Source organism: Strongylocentrotus purpuratus, unplaced genomic scaffold, assembly GCF_000002235.5.
Source record: "Strongylocentrotus purpuratus isolate Spur 01 unplaced genomic scaffold, Spur_5.0 spur5_scaffold_19, whole genome shotgun sequence".
Taxonomy (NCBI): domain Eukaryota; kingdom Metazoa; phylum Echinodermata; class Echinoidea; order Camarodonta; family Strongylocentrotidae; genus Strongylocentrotus; species Strongylocentrotus purpuratus.
This window is the reverse complement of record NW_022145604.1, coordinates 8264295-8287557: the sequence shown is the minus strand read 5'-3', so window position 1 is coordinate 8287557 and position 23263 is coordinate 8264295. Positions and strand designations below refer to the sequence as shown.

Genomic DNA, 23263 nt, shown 5'->3' with positions numbered 1-23263 from the left:
GAGAATATATACATACAAATAACACACACACAACTAGAGCTAGAGTACGTACAACTGGCCACCTCCCAGAGTTCAAAGTTCAAAGGTCGATGAACGACCTTGACTTCTTCTTATATAGACATTTATTTTTCTTCACAAAACATTGATAATACATTTATGTCACCACCTCTGCACACAGAATAAGAGCATAGCTTTACAAGATGAGGCATCGTTAATTTTAGAATGCGTATGAATGAAATAGATGTATATCATAATTCTATATAGTGTTGAGAGAACATCCCGAGGTATATAAGTGTGACCCAGTTCACTTCTGACCATTGCCATGATTGTATATTGATAGGATTTTAGTGCCTGAACAATATAATTTTTAATTGAATAAGCCATACATCGCCATTTCTCTGCACTTTTCAATCTAAACAAAATAATTAAAAAAATGTAAGAAATAAGTTTCATACTATCAAAAATCTTACCGGTATTTGGAATGTTTTTTAATGTATGTATCCTGAATAAAAAAAATAAAAAATAAAGAGAGATTTGAAAATAAATGAGTCTGTTTGAATATAGTTCATATCAGCAGGGTTAGACTTGATACCAGGCTCTTGTACGACACACCCAAAGGTGCTTCACTGGAGCACTGGAACAAACTAAACTCCTGACTGACAAGCCTAACTATGTTGATCTTATTTGTTATACAGGTATTGCCCAAACTAAAACAACCAAGAGAGATACAATTTTTCTTTCTATTCTCTGAAGAACATCTATTCTTTGAAGAAGTAATCAGTATTTAAAGCTGATTACATATCGTAATGCTGACAAAATTGAAAATAAAATGACAATTGATGTGAATTCTAAAAAACAGGTGTCAAACTTGCATTCAATTGAAAAAGATAGAGAAGTGCGGAAAAATGGCGAATGCTGTATCTTCTGGGCGTTGTTTCTAGAATGCTCTCTAACGAAGGAAAAGCTGACAATCATTCATACCTGTATGGCGTACGGGTTTCTAACTTCGGTTTAATCTTTTTCTACCTCTTCTAATGAAAACAAAATATAATGCCTTTCTAGTCTTACTGTCTACAACATTATACAAATTTGTCTCTTCAAAAAGCAGAGCACACTTTAGATATACATGAACACTTGACAATACAATTGATATCAGAAAAATGAATTAAAATCTTTACACGTAAGGAGATTAAACTCATGCATGAACATATGTAGGATTGTATTTTTGAAATTGGGTATTTAAGGCTAGGTTCAAACATACTGGTGCTACCGGTATACTGATTGTCTGAGTTAATCCATTTATCTATGGGGTGCAAAGTAGCAATCTATATTTATCCATCAAATATAAATCACTTTTTTTTAATGAAGAAACAAGGACCATATCATCATGAAATTATCCTTTTCCATTTCATGCCTTTTGTGTCGTGGTATAGTGGTTCATTCTCTTGACACTCAATCAAAGGGTTGAGGGTTCAATCCGAGCCAAACACAACGTCCTTTGGCATGACATCAATCCATTTGACACTCTCCACCCAGGTGTTAAAAAGGTTACTGGTAGGATGCGTAAGTCATTGTAGTTTGCTCAGCGTTGCGAGCTTCTGTGAAATTGCACCTGGCTAGAATGCTCCCCAGGGAGTTGAGAATGTGCACACATTGAGCACGTGTAAGCAAGCCTGAATCAAATGACAGGGGTAATATTACATCTTAGAAACATCTTTACTAGATAATGGACAAAAGAGCCATCTAAAGTATCAAATAGCCCAATTATAAAATCCCACCTCAAATGGAACATCGTATGGAATAGACTTGTATGCTCTTAATTTTCATAGTGTACTGGTGATACATGTATAACAACTTATTTCAACATATAATATTACATTAATGATGTATACACTACACAGATGTACAATATCAGATGGTGTATCATAAAGCATTGGATGGGACCAACTATATTGCACTACAATACATAATACCCACTACAATCAATCGTTTCACAATACAAAATTGAAATGTTTGAAAATGATCTCCAGTGAAATTGCTTGATCTACTGTACATGTAATTCTCAATTAATTTTCTTTTTCTATTTGTCTTTTGAAAGCCATCATACAGAGCAGATATAATCAAAAGCTAATTCAACAACAACTACAACTCAGTTCAAGTTTACATATTACACTCATCTGTTTTGCTGCGACCTGTATTTAAAATTCAATATTACCAACTAGACTTCATTCAATCTGTAATATTACACATTTTGATATCCCAACTGCAAATTACACCCCAAATCTCTTACAATCAAACATGTTTCCATGTTGTCTTACAATCGCTGAATGGAATAAAGAGTGTGAACACGGATTTGAAATACCACACACTCACATGTGAATGTAATAACTTGATGTGTTAACACAAATTTGAGTACTGCTTTCTTAGAGCACTACAACGAGTCACATGTAAATGCAATATTTTGCCGTGTGAACACAAATTTGAGTACATTGTACCTCATTCTTATAGCACTACAATGAGTCAAGTGTATATCTTAATGCGTGAACACAGTTTTGAGTACCTTATTCCTAAATCACTATAATGAGCCAAGTGTGAATGTGTGAACACAAAATTTCATTACCTTATTCCTAAAACACTACATAAATCTAGTGTTAATACAATGTTCTGCATATGAACACAACTTTGAGTACCTTATTCTTACAGTATTAACATGAGTCAAGTGTTAATGCAGTATCTTAATGTGTGAACACAAGTGAGTTTCATATAATATACAAGCGCTACACCCATTCGTGTGTTTACAATGTACAATGCATATACTTTGATTCTCTATCACTACTACCTAAGTAACGGTTGCACATGATGTATCGGTAGAATCCTTACTCCATGAGTATCGATTCAGATGAAAACTGGGGCTCACGCATTAGCTCCCTTGCTCTCCGCTAGCTGTGAAATGTTATCAGAGAGTGAGAGAGAAAGGAGGAGAAAGAGAGACAGAGAGAGAGAGAGAGAGAGAGGAAGGGAGATTGAAAAGATAAAGAAAGAGATAGAAAAGAGAGAGAGAGAGAGAGAGAGTGAGAGAGAAAAGGAGAGGGAGAGGGGGATAGACAAGGGGATAGAAAGAGAGAGGGCAGAGAGACAGAGAGGGGGTGGAGAGATAAAACGAACAAGGGGAGAGAAAAAAAGATGCATTAATTTCAAGTTCAAGTCCATGAAATGGACTGTGAAAAGAGCTCAAATTATCTAATAAGATCTGACATATTCTCCAGGCTATACAGTGTTAGGGTAAGGATTGGGCTTTACATGACAAGTGTAGGTTAGGGTCAGAGTTAGGTATATTGTTGGATCCAGAAACCCCCTTAAAAACACAAAATGATAATAATACTAATAAATAAATACATTCACAATATTAATAAAATAGTAATAATAATATCAAGCTGCACTACATTGTACTTGACAATAGAGATTAATACCCAAGTAAGGGTAAAATGGAACATTCATTTCAAATGCAAAAATATGAAAATCATCTTTTAATATTCCACAAAGTTTGATTGCTTTTACTAGCTAAGAAACTTAGCATTCATTAGGTAACTTCAGCAAACCTAAGACAGAAAAAAAAAAATCATATTTATGATTAAAATGAAGATAATTCATCAATAGTGTCATCAACTTACTAGTTAAGGGGGCTTTCCCAGGTGTGTTATTTCTCGCCTTGCTTCGTGCCTTCATGGCAGCAATGTCGGATTCTGTTAATTTGTTACCTGATGAACAACAAAACAATTCATTATTAAAAGTGGTTTATTCTCAACAACAAAAATAAATTTCTATTCAGGGTTCATTAATTACTACATGACAAAGCCATGTATTACAAAATCTATCACTGAACAATGAAAATTCATTTCTAAAGAGAATGTTTATTCAAATACATGACTTCACAAAATTTAGAGGGAAATACAGTTTCAATATAAATATAAATTCCAATATATTCATAGAGAAATTGTCTTACATGCAATACCATGTTTGGTCTATGTTCACATTGTAGATGTATATGTATAGATAACATGTGGACAATCAAACTTGAATCTTCCTCAATAAAATATGGATGCACCCAAATCATGAGAGAGACAAACAAATTCAGTGTCATTTTTTTGTTCCAATGTTAAAGGGGGTATAGCAAGGCGAGACTATGTGTCTTTCCCGTGGCCTGACTCGGGGCCCCTCGGGTATAATACGACTACGGATGACACAACTGCAGTATTCATGTTCGTGCAACATACGCAAAGCCAAAGCGTGAGGAGAACTTCGGTCTGTTTCGCAAACGCAAGCGCGCGGTGACCGTTAGTCAAGTCCATTCGTTTACGTGCAGTTGTCCAAAAGAAGTCGTAGATGGCATTAACCAGTATTTGCCATGCTACAACCCCTTTAATGCTTGTCGTGACTCATCTACAAGCAGACTCATGAATAGAACAAAACCACATTAGGCAGAATACTTACCACCGGGTGGCAGTTTGGGCAAGCGTTTGTTGGCCTTCTTCTCCATGTTCTCAGCATCGTTGGGATTCAGTCTGTAGACATAACAAGAAAAAGGATTATAATTAAAGGCATCGTTTAACGATGTTAAATCTGAGATGCACGTCACAGACTCATGAGTGAATTTCCAATTTGTCTTGTAATTTTCATTGTTCCATAGTTTTACATACTTTTCAAAAATTCATAACTTTCTTATTAGATATCCGATTTTGGAGTGAACTTGGCCTTTAATCTACATGAGACACTCCATGCCCTTATAGACCGTATTTCGTATTAAGTGCTATATAAATACTGATTGTTATTGTTATTATATTTTATACACACCCAAAAAAAAAGATTAATGATTTTGTGATCACCACCCTATATGATCAAGTTCAGCAACTCTTGAGTCCATCATATGCCGTGTCGTTTTAAATTCTTATATGCTCTCTCCTGTTTCAAAACGTATCTGTACATGCAAAGCACATGAAGCAAACAAGATATAAAAAAAATAAAAAATGGAAGTTATCAACTTACGACTTCTCAAAGCTGTTGTTATGTGAGATGGGCTCTGGGCTCCCATGAGAAGGGGGCCTGATGACGGGGGATCCTCCTCCCCTGATACCGGAGTAGCCGCCACCCCTGATGCCAGTCGATCCTCCGGGGGACGGAGGCGGGTGACCAGCTCGTATTGCCTTGGCTGAAATGGGGAGAAGACATGAAGATATCAAAGGAATACTTAAAATCGGTTGTAACCATGGTGAATCCTGCTTTTACAGTAAAGGGATGTTGTAAGTTTAAACATCGAAATGACATTCAAAATAATCAATATTCAACATTCAATAGCTCTGATAATGAGAGGTATGTGTCGTGGTGTAGTGGATATGTCACCAGACTGTGGATCACAAGGTTCACGATTCGAGTCCCACTGTGGCACTAATTTCCTTTGGCAACACATTAATCAGGTGATGTAAATGAGACCCAGTAGGAAGAAATTCCTTGAATGCTTTAGCGCCTTATCATGGCAGCTCAGCTACAGCCCGGGTAATAATGTGATACTTTGTCTTATTAAAGAGCAGTAGAGTATATTCATATAGTAGTAGTGCTATGTAAATAGACCTATTATTATTATTCAATATCTGTTTGTTTACTTACCAATCTGAGCACTGCTACCCCTCTTAGCAAAGTTCCTCTGTCTGACAGCTTCTCTGATCCTGTCAACCTCTTGCTGATACCTGGTACAAACAAAGAGATAAAGTTTAAAAAAAAAAAAAAATTAATGAGAATTTAAATGTTTTTCTTCTCCTAATAGGCACAAAAAGCCAAGCAATGTCATCTAGCCGTAGCCTCACTGTTCTTTGAAGTACAACATGTCTGCTTGGGTGAATTGCTGTTTGGTCTATTCCCATGTGGTCTACACCCAACTTGTTTACAATCCACATGGTCTAATAATCATTCCGTCTATTGTTCATTTTTGCTAATCTTAATATTATAATATCTTAATAATCTTTACTACACTCTCATATATCCTTACTTAACGTACTGTAATTTAGTTTGGGCAAGAACGTCTAATAATTTATTAAAGCCCCTTATCATACTTCAAAAGCGGGCTGTTCGGTTGTGCTGCAATGCTTCCTTCAGGGCGCACACCTCTTCATTATTTAAATCCTTAAATTTACTTAAACTTCCAGATATTCTTTCTCAACGGACTTTATTATTTATGTACAAACTCCAAAATAATTTGCTACCAGTAACGTTTTATGACAGTTTTCATTTGAACTCGGATGTCCACTCCTTTAATACAAGAAAAAAAAATGACTTCCATCTACCAAAATTCACTAACTCATTTTTGCAAAATAAATCAATTAGATATCAAGGTCCTCAGAAATGGAACTCCATGTCAAGTTATTTAAAGGGTATTAAGAACCAGAACACATTTAAACTTAAACTGAAAAGAACAATACTTGCCACTTATTGATTTATTGAAATACATAATTGATTCATATATTTTGTTAGCATGTAACATTATTATTATTGTATTGTATTGTATTGTATCGTATTTCATCTTATTGTATTGTATAGTATCTGTATGTTTTTATGTTTGGGGTTGCTTGTTTACAAGTTTTTAACTTATTTTAGCAATCCCGGTATTTATAATGATTTCATTTGTAATGATTTCATTTTGATGTTTTTATCTTTTGCCGAATAAATGTGAATTTGAATTGAATTTGAATGACCATTTTGGATATTAGGCATTTGTTCTAATTTCCACATGGTCTAATCAGGGACTTGTTAGTTGACAAGGACTGGAATCTTGATGTATTCCCTTTGAACCCATGCTCCACCCCGACACTGCAGAATGTTATCCCAACTAATCCAAATTACTGCCGCTCGAGCGCGAGCGCTCGTAAATTTCTTCGAAGCAAATGACAGGCGAGGTCACAAATAACTCACTGCGCATGCGCCCTCGCTTAGCACAGGAAATAAAAATGGCAACAGTGTGTACTGCTAAGATTCAGTCCCAAAGCCAGGCCGAAGATTGGGTTTTTTACCTGAAAGATTGGGAAATTGAGAGTTGGGAAACAAGTATGTATCTGTGGATTTCCTGCTACGGAAAACTTAATTCAATGTGGTGGTGAAAATTGTCCGATTGTGTGGTATCACCGCCAATGTGCAGGCAAAGAGGTAACGGAAATTCACACAAAGTCTCCCCAAGCTGAGCGGCCGGTCGCGCTCTCGTCAGTGGATGCTAACTAGATACGACCTGGAGATGCGACTTCTGTGTGAAACCTCATCAACCTGATTCGGGAAACACGAATAGATCTACAATATCGACCGACGGTAGAAAGTCCGAACTTCGTACATATACATGAAAACAAAATCTATACTAACCAGATCTGAGTTACTGAACTCTTAAGTAGCTGAAAGATCTAGTTTGTAGACTATAAACTCCCTTGTCAATAATTGTAAGAAACAACGTTATCGCTCCTGGCCCGGCCCACATACCCACAACCCTGCATGCAGCAGCTACGTACATGGTCATCACAAATAATATCTTCTTTTTTTTTGTAATATCAATCAGTCAAGCTCAAGAACCGACGAGTATAATTACCAACGCCTTTCTTGTAAAGATTAATTTCCTTCTTTCCAGGCGCGTACGCAGGGGGGGGGGGGGGGGGGGGGGGGGGGGGGGGGGGGGGGGGTAAAAAAGAAGAAAAAAACTCAAGGGGGGTGGTTTTCACAAAAAACATATACATACAAAAAAACTCAAGGGGGGGTTAAGCCTTTGGGTTAACCCCCCCCCCCCCCCCTTCCGTTTTTTTTATGTATATGGTTTTTTGTGAAAACCACCCCCTCCCTTTGAGTTTTTTCTTCTTTTTAAAAAATCCTAATGGATGACCTAAAATATGACCTAACCCCCCCCCCCCCCCCCCCCCCCCCCCCCAACCCCCCAGAAGGAACAGAAGGTCGGTCGGTCAAATTTTGAAATTTCGGGACCAAAAAATAAATGAAATGTGTCCTCTTATCCCCCCCCCCCCCCCCGCTCTATATTCAGCGGCTGGCTGAGTCGTTTCGAAAATTCTTTGGCCCGATTTCAAAATGTTAAACCCCCCCCCCTTGAAAAAATCCTGCGTACGCCACTGCTTCTTTCTCTCTTTTTTCAATATAAAAATTGTATAGGACCTAATGTGGATAAGCAGTATACAAAATTATTTTCTTTTTTTTTCTCCCCTTTCCAATCGTAGACCTATATCCAGTTTAATTTTAACAACCAAAACAAGGAATTAAAACTAAAAGAAACCAAATAAAACAAAACAAACATGATCGTGAAGGCAATCCAGTCTAATTGAAATGGTCATTCTTTATTTATATCTATGATTCTTCATTAAAAATTGCAAAATCGTATAGATTTAGATTCTAGACTCTACTCTCAAGATTCTATATGATTTTGTGAATTTTGATAAAGAATTTTAGTGGCATGGTTTTACTTTTTTTGGAAACCAATAAACTATCTTTCTAGATCAGCAAGAAAACAATTATACAAAACAGGGGAACCCTGCACTTTACCGGCATGACGTCACTAGCTTAGTAATGATGTCCCGTCGAAAATGCAAAGTTTCGAGATCTTTGACCAACTTCAGAGTCATGCCACAAAAAAACACGCAAAAACACGCATATGGGACTGGTATCAGTTTAAAGTTTACAATCTCCTCTTTCCTTCTAAATATATAAAAATATGCACATCATAGCGCAAGGTTGAGTAAATGTCCTTCAATATTCATATTCATATCGTCCAAAGAAATCATAACTGTCCGTGTAACTTGGCTATATCTGGTCGGAATTTGACGGTTCGGAAGCGTAGGACTTCCTTGTTTATCGACTCATTGGAATACAACTACTGCGCATATGATATGCGCAGGATGAGTGAATGCGCAGCCAGAAGGTGTTAGAGATCGAATATAGTGTATTGCCAAAAACAGTGGAAGGATGACAAGGATGCCAAAATCGGCGGGGTGGAGCATCGGACTTCAAAGCACTGCCAAACCCAGCCTTATCGCTCTGATTTCCGACCCAGCGCTCATTGTTGCGTAACTTTCATAGCCTCCGGGTATCGAGCGGCTGTCTGAGCGTTGCTTATCAGGAGTTTGGGGGATCAATTGCATCAAACTAAGCTTGCTTAATACCCCTGAAAGGTCGTAAAATAAAGAATCCAGTCCTTGTATCCCAAGTCCCTGGTCTAATCTCCAATATATCTACTACCCATTTTGTCTATTGTTCATTTAGTCCAATGCCAGTTAGTTGAATTACCAGTTAGTTTAATGCCCATTCAATTGTATCTAATAGTCAATTGATGATTATTAGTATTTATGATTGACAGTGACAATGAACCGGCAGACTCCACTTTGCTATTGGTTCAGGTTTAACAATATCATCACTTTAATTCTTTAGGTGATCGGCAAGAATAACAAATATCAATAAAACGATAGAGTACAAACCTCTTGCGATCACGCATGGCGCCCTCTTTAGTCTCCTTGAGAGACATCTCCAGGGCCTTGACACGTTCCGATGTGGCTCGGAGACGCTTCTCAAGCTTGGGCAGCTCGCATCGCAAGTCAGCATTGTCTCGCACCAGCTGAAATCAAGAACAAAAATAATGACGGTTTAGACCATGACTGCAATATCAGATATCATTTACATAGCGCTACATGTTTAAAGGAGTCAAACTCATTATGGCATACATTTGTAGCCATTTGTCCTTGCATGAAAAAAAGAGAGAAAAAAAGAATAAGCTGGTTTATATACATATTTACTGAATCTTCTCTTCTCAACTCTCCTTCCCATTATTCTCCTTTTGACACCTAACAGCAAGTTCTTTCGATCTTCAGTTTATTCTATCACTTGTATCAAGTGATTATTTCATACTTCATTCCACCAGCATTTTTAAATGTTTCTTTCAAGAACATCTACATCTGGAGATGGTATTCTGAAGAATATTTCATCCTCTATTTCGGTGAAAGGATGTAAATTATTGTAACAAATAACAATTACAATTTTTCATGGGTGTTTCTTGCTCAAATGTTTTACCTGTTTGTGAACTTTGGTGAGTTGTTCCAGGTTGTTCTCCAAGAAGGAGATCTTCTGTTTCTGTGCCTGGCTTCCTCCAGAGTCATCGTCACGATCGCCGCCCTCTAGAGCCTGATGGAGTAAAGAACAGATGGCTCAGTGGTTAGAGCAAGGGTCCGTGTTTCAGGAAGGGTCAGGGTTCTAAACTACTCCCAAGGCTATTTGTTGCTTTTATCCTATATACAAATGATCTCCTTTCAATAGGATGCACATCCCTTAGTTCTCTTATGACATTACATAGAATTTAAACTTGCTTTCCTCCATTCTAGCACACAATGAGGCCTGCAAGGAACTGGGGGGCATTTCACAAAACTTGTCATCAGTGACAAATGACAGTTTTTTTTATAAGCTACTGAAATCCTTGCTTCTGATTGGTTATCAGCAGATTTGTCACTGATTTTTGTAATTTGTCATTGAAAAAGGCTTTGTGAAACAGGCCCCTGGACTCTTGATTTGGGTTCCTTAGGCAGGAAGGGCTTTTATATTGTCTTTTATTTCCTTCCTACTTCTTAACCTTCCACCCAAAGAATACAAGGTAAAGTTTTTGAGGTTGATTTTATACATTTTAGCTAGACAGAAAAAAACATTTTAAACTATATTCCCCGCATGGATGAATAGCCTAGAAGACTGCCCTATTTTTAAAGGATTATATATATGAACACAAAACGTGTGACAAAAGATGACTGTGTGTCCCAAACGTTGGCCAAAGCCATCAAGGAGTTAATGCCCCTTTCAGATATGACGTGATAAACTGTAATATTTTTTTTATTATGAAGTAACGTGTAAACGCTGCACATTTCTGTGTCTGATAACAACAAGCTCAGTGAACACACAGTACAGGAGCTTTGTTGCGCGCAGTTGGCATTCAAGGACGTTAAGAAAAACCACTGTGTTTTGTTCGCGGCGGTTTACCTCCTCATATCACAACTAGCCTTTAAATCCCATCTGCACTAGTTTGGTCGGGAGGGATTAGTCCACCCAGCGTGTTCACTGACAAATCAGCCTTCAATTAACATAAGAAATAGGGTGATAATGGGGGACCAGTGGTCACCGATTAGGCATTGTTTGCTATATAGAGGGCGCAAGTAGCTGTAAGTAGTGCAGTGTGGACCTTAAGATGACTGGCACCCTTTGAATTTGAATTAAAGTTCTCACCTTCTTCACCCTATTCTGCAGATCCGACACAAACAACTTGCGAAGGTTGTGTAGCGTCTGAAGCTCCTTGGCCTGCAAAGAAAGAGAATCAAATGTTTAAATAATAATAATACACCAGTTTACGGTTGTATCAGTGCGCATGCGCAGACAGTTGACCTCAGGTCATTGGCTTTGAAACAAAGCCAATGACCCGAGGTCAGTGGTATTTATGCGTAAATTAAGATTGCGCCCATGCAAATGATGATAATAGTGTAAACTTATAGAGCGCACACACCGTCCAGGGACACTCATGCGCTAGCTCAGCAACAGTTCTCTTTGATACAAGTAAAGTGAATAAAAATATGTCACACAAACAAAATTCAAAGGCTATTAGGTTCTGACAGAATCAAACGAAACTTACACTGGGGGTTCAAAACTACCAATAAAACAATGTTTGATGAACAATTTTGGTTAAAAAAATGTAAAAAAAAGTACTGAGCAAAGATAAGAAAATGGAGCTCAAGGTCCCTACCAATATACTCATCATGTGGTCTCTATGTGCAATAGTATGCTGTGGTTTTTGTAACACTTCTTTTCAAGAAAATTCCTGATTATGATTAAACAACCTACACAACCTATTGACACTGTACTGCATAAGAAACGACTCTGAATTACATCAAACAAGTTCTCTCTAGATGTAATTCAATTTACGAGAGCACAAGATTAGCTATAAAAAAAAGAGCTGCCCAAGGCCTCATTGCACAGAACTTACCACTGATCATAACTTTGCCATCAATGGTAACTACATGGAAACCTTGATTTTGATTGGCTGTTGAGCCCTGTTACCATCAATGGTAAGTTTCATGCAACAGGGCATGATGTGTAATTTTTTTGGTTGTTTTGGTACTTACTACTGTCTCTTCGAGACCCTTGAGGTCTTGCTTGGCCTGTTCACGTCTGTCAAACTGTTGGCTGTGGAGAGATCAACAAATCACATGTTTAATAGTTTTAACCAGGTGGCATTCATTTTTTGAAGTGTATTGCAGGGTTTTTTTTAGCAAGGAAGATGGTGTGGAGACTTATAGATTTGCCTTGAATGTTAAAACAATAAGTCATATAATAATTCACAAAAAACATGGCAAAGTTTCAATCATGGTACTTTTTTTTGTCTTCATGTTAAATTATTCCTTGGTAGAATATACATGTAACTTCATGATTCACGACTTGATTTTAAACATCAAAGATAAAAGCAAGGCTTTCTTTGTCAAATAAATATGAAAATTTTGTTTAAAACATATCTGCTAATTTTTTTTTTTTTAAAGGCAAGGAAGATGGTGAGGAGACTACCTTGAATGTGTTTGGCTCAAACAGTAAGTCATCACAAGGCAAATCTTCAATCATTGTATTTTTTTTTCCATTCATTTTTGTCTTGATGTAAACTTTATTCCTTGGTTCAACATACATGTCACTTTATAAATCATTTCGAACATCAAAGATAAATGCAAGGCTTTCTTTGTCCAAGAAATTTTAAAGCCTGTCTGCACTAGTTTGGCTAGGAGGGATAAGACCACCCTGCTGGTCACTGACAGGTGATTATCTCATCAACTCAGCTCTCAAATAACATAAGAAAAAGGGGATCATGGGGGACCAATGGTCACTACTTAGGCATTGTTTTCTATATAGAGGGAGCACGTAGCTTCAAGTAGTGCAGTGGGGATTTAAATTCTGTTTTAAAAATATCCGCTAATTCTTACCTGAGTTCTCTGAGCTTAGCAGCCTTCTCTGCCTCCTCAATCTTGAGCTTCTCATAATCCAGCTGTAGCTTCTCATGTTGAAGGGTCATTCGCTGGTTGACACTGTCAAATAAAAATCACATCATGTACAGAATCAGTCACAAGTTTGGGGGACTAACTCTTCAATGATCTTCAACAAATAGCAATTTAAGACAAATTATTAGAGTTTTAAAAAAAATTCACTCGCACATTAAGATGTGTTTTGCTTCTGACATCAAACACTTAGCAGTGTAATATCATAACAAACACTAGCACCTTTCACAGACAAGACTAGCCCCTCAAGTCTTCAATATGGATTTTCTTTTTTTATTGATCAAGTTACACTTAAACACCACCAGTAAGCACCAACACCACCTTGAGTTCCTAACAATCTGAATTTCCTTCTCATTTATTAAACACAGGGACTGACAAGATGGTCTACCGTACTGGCAGCTCACTTGGTCAGCTCTCTGTCTTCGCCTACAAACTGGCTCAGGCGGACGGTGGTAACATTAAAGGTCAGTCCCCAGACATACATAATCATATCTGATTGATACACATCTGTAAAAACAAACTACACACACACTTTTACACTTTGAAACAAAGCACTCTCTCTCTCTCTCTCTCTCTCTCTAACTGTCATATTGATTGACTTTGGTAATCATGTTGTTCCACAATCCTCGGCTCCTAGCCTTCTCTATTAGCACCACTCCCAGTTCTTTCACTCCTCTCTCTCTCTTCCAACAATTTCTGCAGACTGTCCATCCAAAGTATCCTCCTTCTTCCCCTACTCCTTCTTCCCACAATTTTCACTGTCAAAGCAAGAGTCTCTAGGCCTTCTCTACTGCCTAATCAACATCTCATGTATCATTTTCCTTTGCACTCCAGCTCTTCTTAGCACTAACCCTACATATTTTTAAAAAGGACTTACTCCTTGAGTTCCTCCATTTGATGTTCCTTCTCGTTGATCTCTGTTCGGAGGTTGGCGAGCTGCTTCTGATGAGCATCACGGTGCGATTCCATCTGCTCACTCATAGAGGCCTGAAAAAGAACACAACAATCCATTCTTGAATTAGTCAGAAAGTCTCACAACCAAAATGTGTTTGTTGTTTGATCCCTTTGATTGGGATTTTTCCACACCCGATGAAGACGTCGTGAACAATTGGTGAATGCTTTGTTTATTTCTACGAGGCTATCGTTTTCAACTTGGAGATGAAATTGGTACACCTCAACCTTTTGTTTTAAACTTTAAAAAAAGAGTTTGAGTGATTGGATTGGGAAAGAAATGGTCTAGAAGGTTTGGGGAATACCTCAGAATAATTGTGGACTTTGAGTTTATGGAATCATCAAAACAAATTCATGCATCTTTCTAAAAATCACATATAGTTAAAGGCAACCCTGATGGGTATGGGTATATGGGACTATACACACATAGGAATCAAAATTTGGTCTTAACTATTTCTTGTCATATATCAAATATGAGTACAACTCAAGAGCAATTTTAATGAAACTGTGCCACATAATAGTCCACACTGCCACAACCATTATCTTCCACATACACTAAGAAATCAAAATAACAGAAAATCTCAGAAATTAGTTTTCAACTTTACAAGAACCTGACCTTCTCTTTAATAACTTACCTGCATCTCTGTAGCTGACTGCATTTTATCTTCCTCTTCACGTTTCTTATCTTCCTGATCTGTTAGACGGATTTCCTCTGCAAAGTAAAACACAATGAGGTATAAAATATTATGATCAAATGGGTGTTTACAGCATACAAAACACAAAAGTCCCTATTCTATTAAAATTTCAGTAAAACACAACCCTGGGTTTAAGCACGTTTCAAAGTCAAGTTTCACACAGGAAATAAGATTGAGGGGATGCCTAGACTATGTTTTCCCTTTGTTTAACATGATTCTAGTCACATCTGGTTTAACTGAGTTACTAGACTACGGACCAAATCGAAGAGCTTCGCAGGCGGAACAGAGAGATTAACATTTACAGGTGCCTGGTAAAAATAGGGGACCCTTAGACAATCCAGGGGAGGATGTTTTGAATAGATTGAAGAATACTTGTATGTTGATACCCTTATCTGAGAGAAAGTACCCTTGTTCCCTTGGTCCCCCCTGCTTGGCAACCCCCAAGGATATTAGGCACCAGCGAGAATCCTTGTCAATGTCATCATCGTTAGCCCCCTCGAAGCCTTAAGGATTGCAAGGAAACAACCTCATGGAACTTTCCCAAATTCAAATTGCGATCTTACATATGGAAAGAATATTGACAATGTGTTCCAGAGGGAACCCCCTCTACGGAAGGAACTAATGTCATTGCGCAATGTCGTTATCTATGTAACCAGTATTGCCACATTTCCTTCAATTGTCACCGTGATTCGTCATGCCATTACTATACTACTGCCACAGTCAAGTGTCAAATTCATTGTCATCAAGGTCAAAGGTCAAAACTATCATTCTCATTAATGTCAATGCCACTGAAACTGTCTTGATCAATCAATGTTAGTTGCTATCATTTTCATAAATATTGGCATTCTCACTATCATTGCCAATGTGAAAGTCAATAACCCTCTCATTGTCAATGTCGTTGTCAGTCGGTACCATTGACCATGAAGCTTTTTTGTCATTGTCAACATTGTTGTCAATGTTGCTGGCATAGTCAGTCTTTCAATTGTCATTGTCAATGTTGTCAAAGTCACTAATGTTCTCATCATCAAAGCAATATATGATACTGTCATTACTGTCAATGCCATTGTCAACTTCACTGTCCTCCTCATTGTTAACACCACTGTCAATGTTAATGTCACTGTCGGTATCTTTTAACTTTTGTCATTGACAGTGTCAATATCACTGTCGGTTTCTTTCAACCTTTGTCATTGACAGTGTCAATGTCGTTGTCGGTATCTTTCAATCTTCGTCATTGACAGTGTCAATGTCACTGTCGGTATCTTTCAATCTTCGTCATTGGCAGTGTCAATGTCACTGTCGTTATCTTTCAATCTTTGTCATTGGCAGTGTCAATGTCACTGTCGGTATCTTTCAATCTTTGTCATTGGCAGTGTCAATGCCACTCACACTGTCGATATCGTCTAATCTTTGTCATTGACAATGTCAATGTCATTATCTGTATCTCTGCGTCTATGTCCATTGACAATGTCAATGTCATTATCGGTATCTCTGTGTCTATGTCATTGACAATGTCATTATCGGTATCTCTGTGTCAATGTCATTGACAATGTCAATGTCATAATCGGTATCTTTGTGTCCATGTCATTGACAATGTCAATGTCATTGTCAGTCACTCTGAGTGTCATTGTAACTGTCATTGTGGATGACTAACCTGCTGCCCTGAGCTTAACAATCTCCTCGTTCAGCATGTCCAGGCTATCCTCAAGATGTCGCTTCTTGCCTTCAGTCTCACGGATGTTCTCAGACAGAGACTTCATCTTAGCCTCATGCTGCAAGGAAGGACACAACAAAGAAGTGGTGCAATTAAATAAAAAATTACCTTGGCTTTACCTGACTTACGATATAATATAATTCTCAATATTTATACTTTAAATCTTCAATGTTTCATGGACGCTCAACAAAAGAAATTGAGTCCTAAGAACACAGGGACAAAATCCAAGGGTGTTTTCCCTAAAGACACAGATTTTATTGTAGCATTTATTACTGAAAGGATCACCCTACCTAGAGGTGTTGTGGTCGATTGGATATGTCACCGGACTGTGGATCACAAGGTCCGTAATTCAGGTCCCGCCGCAGCCCTAATGTCCTTTGGCAAGACATTGATCTACATATGCCACTCTCCACCCAAGTTAATGTGGTTAGATGAGCAAGTATGCACTTTTAAAAATGACACCTGGCTGGAATGCTTCCAGGGAGTGGACAATGTGCTTACATTGTGTGCGGGTAAGCCTGAATCCGATGACCGGGGTAATAATATATCTGAAAAGCGCTTAGACACATCGTTGTATCGATGTATTAGGCGCTACATAAAAGCAGAATATTATTATTATTATTATTATTTTCAAATGCTGTACAAAGGGATTTTTACCCTGGCTTTACCTGACAAACAATATACCCTGATAAGGATTAATGTCTTGCCAAATGACACGTTAGTGCTGTGGCATGGATTTGAATGCCGTAGCTTGTGGAGTGTAGATATGTCTTTATGGTCCGGAGACATACATGTATATCATAGGTACACAGTATATCATAAGAAAACCATGTAACATACATGTACATAATCACACGTACTTCGTCATGATGGATATTTACATGTAATCACAACAGCTTGACTGAAAGTATCCACTTGTCAATCATTTAACAAATGGATTAAGCTCCGTCACTGTCAAGGATTGATGTTTGCATCATGATGAATGGCCAAAGTCCTGATAACTAAAAGACCGTCCAACAAACTGTTTTTATTTGTGATAATTTATTTGTGATCCTTCAATTCAAAATGAGATAAATAATGACTTTGAACTCAAGAAATTGTCTAATTCTCAATACTAATACTTTAGATCTTCAATGTTTCATGGGTGGATGCTCAACAACAGAAATTGAGTCCTAAGAACAAGGGATACAAGAGAGGAGGATAAGAAGTTGTTTTTTATCCAATGGTGTTTTTCCCTAAAGATACAGATTTTATTGTAGCATTCATTCCTGAAAGGACCACCCTACCTTCTGCTGAACTTTGAAATAAACTACCTTTAAATGTCAAAAACTGTCAAACTGATAACCAATTCAAAACTTGTCTGAAGACACATTTATTCAAAATTGCTTTTGATGATTAACTTACTCTGTTCACACAGTGATGTGTATTTCATATGTATTATCATTTGTAGGTTTATTAGCACTTTTTTTGTTTTGTAATATGAAATTGTTTATCATTGTATATTTGTTTGTTATAGCACTTAGAGACTTCAGGGGTAAGCGCTTCATAAGCAACGTTTTTATTATTTAGTTTTTTTTACCTGTTGAATGGTCATCCTGCAGGAGTCCAGCTCATCTTCGGAGGTGCGGATCTTAGTCTCGTTCTCCGCGTTGCTCGCCTCCAGGATCTTGCATCTCTGAGACATGGTCTTGACTTCCGTCTTCATCTTGCTCACAAACAGACGGGCCATGGTGAATTCCTCGTCGACCTTCTCGATGTTCTCAACGTTGGGCTGGGGAGAATTGAAATAGGATGAATATGGTTTAGTTTTGAGGGTTAAATTTCAATTTAAAAAGTAAATGACTTGAGTTTATTCTTATAAAAGAAATGGATCATCATGAATTCACTTCCGTCTTCATCTTGCTCACAAACAGACGGGCCATGGTGAATTCCTCGTCGACCTTCTCGATGTTCTCAACGTTGGGCTGGGGAGAATTAGAATTATTATTATTTATTAAAAACACATGACATAGCAATCATGACAAACAAACATGATCCAAATTGAGACCCCAAAAAGTTATGCTTGTGAGTGGGGCCCCTCGGAAGGATGGACCTCTCAAATAGGATGATGATGGTTTATTTTTGAGAGTTAAATTTCTATTTAAAAGGTAGAACTTGAGTTTATTCTTAGACAAGAGATGGATCATCATGAATTCCTCGTCTTCCTTTTTTTACAATCTGAACGTTGGGCTGGGGAGAATGAAAGAGGATAATGATAGTTCAGCTTTCACATTCTGATGAAAGTTTATTCTTATGAGGAGAGGGATCATTGTGGTTTCAAAATCTACCTAATTGATGTTCTCAACGTTGGGTTAACAAGAGATAACAGGATGATTTCAGTTAAAGGTGATCTTTACGTTTGGAAGTATAATTTCATTCTGAAAACCACTGACAATTGCATTACTTCTGAATTGTTGATCACCGAGTACCAACTACTTATTTTCTTGTAAAGATCGAGAGGAGGGGAAAACTCATCTATGTTCTGTTCAGAATGTGGGTGGTGCAGAGATGCAAAAAATTAATATTTGTAGGCCATCTTCATTTCTGGGAGTAAAATTCAGAACAGTAATATTTCCTCCAAGAACAGATCTACCTAACAATGTAAAAACCATGGTATTCTCTCGCTTTCATAACCCAAATATTTCCTCCTTGAGAGGTGGCAATCTCTCCTAGATTTCCCCACCAACCCATTGGTAAACTCATCCAATAAATTCCTTACCTACCTAGCAATCAACCATATCTAAGCGGTCTTCCTCACCGTTACCATGGGTTAGATCAGTTCATTTAGCCTACCCCCACCCCCCACAAGCTTTAAAGTAGTCACCCAAAGATATTCACGACAACCGATAATTATGGTCAAATTATATTGGATGGAAAGATTTTCTCTTGAAAAACATGAATAATTTGCTGGAAAATGATAAAGATATCATGGAAAGGTGTAAAATGCAATTTTGTGTTTAGCTGTGTCTTACATGTGACGTCACGAATCTTGACGCTCTACGGAGGACTGCTGAAGGCAGAAAATCTGAAACTCAAAATTAACATTTTTGAGAGATGATTACTGCGGGCCCCAAACATATTTTGAAGAGGGAAGTTGTTATATTTGATCAGTAAGGCTTCCCATTCGCAACAACATGAATTTGGCTTCAATTCAAAACACTTTTGATTCTTTGGGTGACTACTTTAAGGGACTTCCTTACCTTCATGTCAGCAGCATTCCCACCTAGAGCAGTCCCGATCTCTCCTAGGTCCTTCAGCAGGCTGGCCATCATCTTCTTCATGCAGTGATGTTGATGAAGCTTCTAATATAGATCTATCACACCTACCGCCCTAACAACCAACCCCTCCACCATCCCTGAAGGGACCACCTTACCTTCATGTCAGCAACATTCCCACCTAGAGCAGTCCCGATCTCTCCTCGATCCTTGAGTAAGCTGGCTATCTTTTCGGTGATGCGGTGAAGCTTCAAATATAGATCTATGACACCTACCGCCCTAACAACCAACCTCTCCACCATCCCTGAAGAGGCTTCCTTACCTTCATATCAGCAGCGTTTCCACCTAGAGCAGTCCCGATCTCTCCTAGATCCTTGAGCAGGCTGGCCATCATCTCTGTGATGCGGCGACGTTGATGCTGCTCCAGCTCCTGTAGCTTCTGAAGCTCTGTGCTGGTCGTGTGCAGAGCAGTCTGACAAATAAAGATTGATATGAGAAATAGTTCATGAGCGGTGAGAGATAACAGGGCTCTGTGACACATGCTTAAACACCGATTGCTTCTTTGATTGCTTCTAAACTTCATATATACATGTACCTATATACCCTAAACTACCTACCCGAAAACCCAAATGCAACCCAAGTGAAAACCCTAACCCTGTAGCCGTGGAATAATAAGCAGAGCAATTGTTTTAACCTGGAGAGTTTCTCCTACCATTTTCTCTTTGATCTTTGTTCATTCATTCTGTTCAAGCTATCCAAACTCTTTGGACTTTTCACCATCTTAATATTGAAAGGCCCTCTAACCCCCCCCCCCCCCCCCCCTCCTAACAACTCCAATCCATTAACAATTACAGCTATCCTAGCCCCATGTTTTTAACCCCATGATAAGCAGGAAAGTTTATGTTAACAATTTTTTCATAAACCTCCTCACCCAGTGGTCCTTATATTACCTCTCAATCTCTTGGGACTTCTCATCACATGAATACGACTAGACCCTAATCTCCTGCATTAATTCCCTAACAGCAACCGTAACCCCACCTCAAGAATGATTTAATACCAAAACATCTTCTAGAAATGATCTCCCACCCAGAGACATCCTCACTCAGCCTTTTCTTAAAAATATAGACCGGCAGTGGTAAAATTGCGGTTCAAGGATTTTGGGTGCAAAATATCCATTCAATATTGTTCTTCAAATATTGCCTTCAGAGGTTTAGATGGCAATAATTTAACCTAAATTTGCAAAAAAGCAGAAATATATGCTCAAATGTTCAATGTTAAAGTAGTACAATCGCGATATCTATCCAAGCCGGATAGATATGATAATTTACCAAATATATCAATTAGTAGGCGGTTTACCAGGCAAAATTTGTATCATCACATATTAGTTAAACCATATTCTTTCACATGATTGGTAATAAGAGCTTCCATTTCATTTTTTGAGAGGGGGGGGGGGGGGGGTTTCCAAAACTGGTCTCAAAATCTGTTCTTATGTTCTCATCATCTGAAGGTGACAGACCATTTTCTTACCATCTTCTCGTTGACTTCCTCGCTGAGGGTTTCATTCATCCTGTTCTTATCTTCAACCTCCTTGGATTTCTCATCGTAGTTCACTGCCATCTCCTCCAATGCCTAAACAATGAACAAACATCAAATGATGAGTATTTCTTCAGCATCGATATACATGCAGTACCACTATATGTATAATGTTAACAGAGACAACATCAATATGTACGAGAATTCTTAATAGCTTAGAGTGAAGAAGAGCTATTTGAAATGTTGAGACAATTAATCACTATAACACTTGTGGGGCATTGCAAGTTGCTAAATTTGCAACTGATATTTGCAACGCCCCACTAGTCTCCTAAATTTCCTAGGATCTTGTTAGGATTAAAGTTTTAACAATTAAATTAAGTTAACTACTGTAGATCTAGCTGTTATCTCCCCCCTCTCTCTCTCTTACTAATGAGGCATTGCAAGAAAGTTGAGTTGCGATCAATCGCAAATTTGCAATTAATTGCAAGAGTTACGCTTGATTTTGAGGATTTGCAATTGATTGCAACTTTCTTGCAACGCCAATTATGGAAAGCCATTAGAATCTTTGAAAATATTTTGTAAAAGGTATTTTAAGAGGCATGAAATGTTGATTCAAAATCATTCATATTTCCTATTATCAAGGAGATTTCATGTTCTTGATGTGGAATTTATGTAAAGTCTAAAATACTTGAACTTTTGCTAATGAATATATTTTATTTCAAGGCTACAAATGGCTCTCCATAATTTTTAAGTCCAACATAGAGTTAAGTTCAAATTAGAATCTTTGTGAAACACCCCCCTGGTACGTCTTCAAGAGGGAACTTACCTGAAGAACTTCCTTGGCCTCCTCCTTGGCGGCGGCATTCTCTGCCTCTAGACGACCCATCTGACTCTGAAGGAGCTCATAGTCTCTCTGCATGGAGGAGAGCAGCTCCTCCTGCTCCAGCATCTGTTGCTTGAGTTTCTCAGTCAGTCGGGATTGGTTGTCGATCTCGCTGTCCTGGTGGTATGAATAAAATCAAAAGAATATTAAAAGTGAGAATAGTCTCTAAGCATGGGGGATATTAGCTCCTCATGCACTAGCATTTATTGCTTCAGTTTCTCAGTCAGTCAGGATTAATTTTGTAACCTTCTCATCAAGCTGCTAGAATAGTTTTACTAGTATCTCTTTTTTCTATCTTTTTTTTCTTTTCATCAGTCCCAGGTACTGAACATGATGTTATATCATTACTGACTGTCACTGACATATTTCTATTTCAAACCAGTAAAAGTTGTGTTACCTTCTCGAAGAGTGTGAATATCCCTTCTTCCTATCTTTTTTCTTCATCAGTCCCAGGTACTCAACATGATGTTATATCATTAGTGACTGTCACTGAAATATATTTAAATTTCAAACCAGTTCAAGTTTTGTTACCTTCTCAAAGAGTCTGATTATCTCTTCTTCCGATCTTTTTTTCTTCATCAGTCCCAGGTACTCAACATGATGTTATATCACTAGTGACTGTCACTGTCACTCATATATTGTACTTCACACCAGTACAAGTTTTGTTACCTTCTCATCGAGCTGCTCGTAGAGTTTGACTTTCTCTTCTTCCCACTTGTTCTTCTCTTCCTCCGAGACGTGGACAGTCATCTGCTTGGGCTTCATCATCTCTTTCAAGATCTCATCGTTCTTGTTTCCTTGTTCCTTCACCGGTACACTCTCACCTAAGAGTGACAATGAGAAGAAAGGAAGATAATACTTAACTATTTGAATCTTATTCAGTAGGCTTGCGGGTGCACCATGTGAGAGAGGGGGAGGATTGAGGAGTCCTGAAAAGGACTCTCTGTAATCTTTTGTGATGGTTCTTGGTTCTTGTAAAGCATATACAATATTGATTTGATTTGATTTGATTTGATTTATTGATTTCTGTATCATATTTCAAACATACATACAATATTACAATATTATGACACACAATATTATACATAAAATATCATGACATGATGTCCCCATTTGACACTATATGACACAATATGACACTAATG

General features: G+C 37.9%; 1 protein-coding gene across 1 annotated transcript in view; it reads right to left on the bottom strand.

Moving 5' to 3' along the window:
- Positions 1-848: 848 nt before the first annotated feature.
- The window catches only part of LOC373178 (kinesin heavy chain), a gene marked incomplete at its 5' end in the record, with an annotated part of 52194 nt that continues 29779 nt past the window's right edge, over positions 849-23263 (bottom strand). Inside the window, 18 exon segments of the mRNA NM_214463.1 lie at positions 849-2943; positions 3672-3758; positions 4492-4562; positions 5044-5206; positions 5662-5741; positions 9504-9640; positions 10093-10203; positions 11287-11358; positions 12177-12237; positions 13020-13121; positions 13969-14078; positions 14678-14754; positions 16389-16506; positions 18028-18219; positions 20025-20174; positions 21230-21331; positions 22062-22235; positions 22788-22942. Of these exon segments, the coding sequence (NP_999628.1) occupies positions 2921-2943; positions 3672-3758; positions 4492-4562; positions 5044-5206; positions 5662-5741; positions 9504-9640; positions 10093-10203; positions 11287-11358; positions 12177-12237; positions 13020-13121; positions 13969-14078; positions 14678-14754; positions 16389-16506; positions 18028-18219; positions 20025-20174; positions 21230-21331; positions 22062-22235; positions 22788-22942 (1985 nt within the window).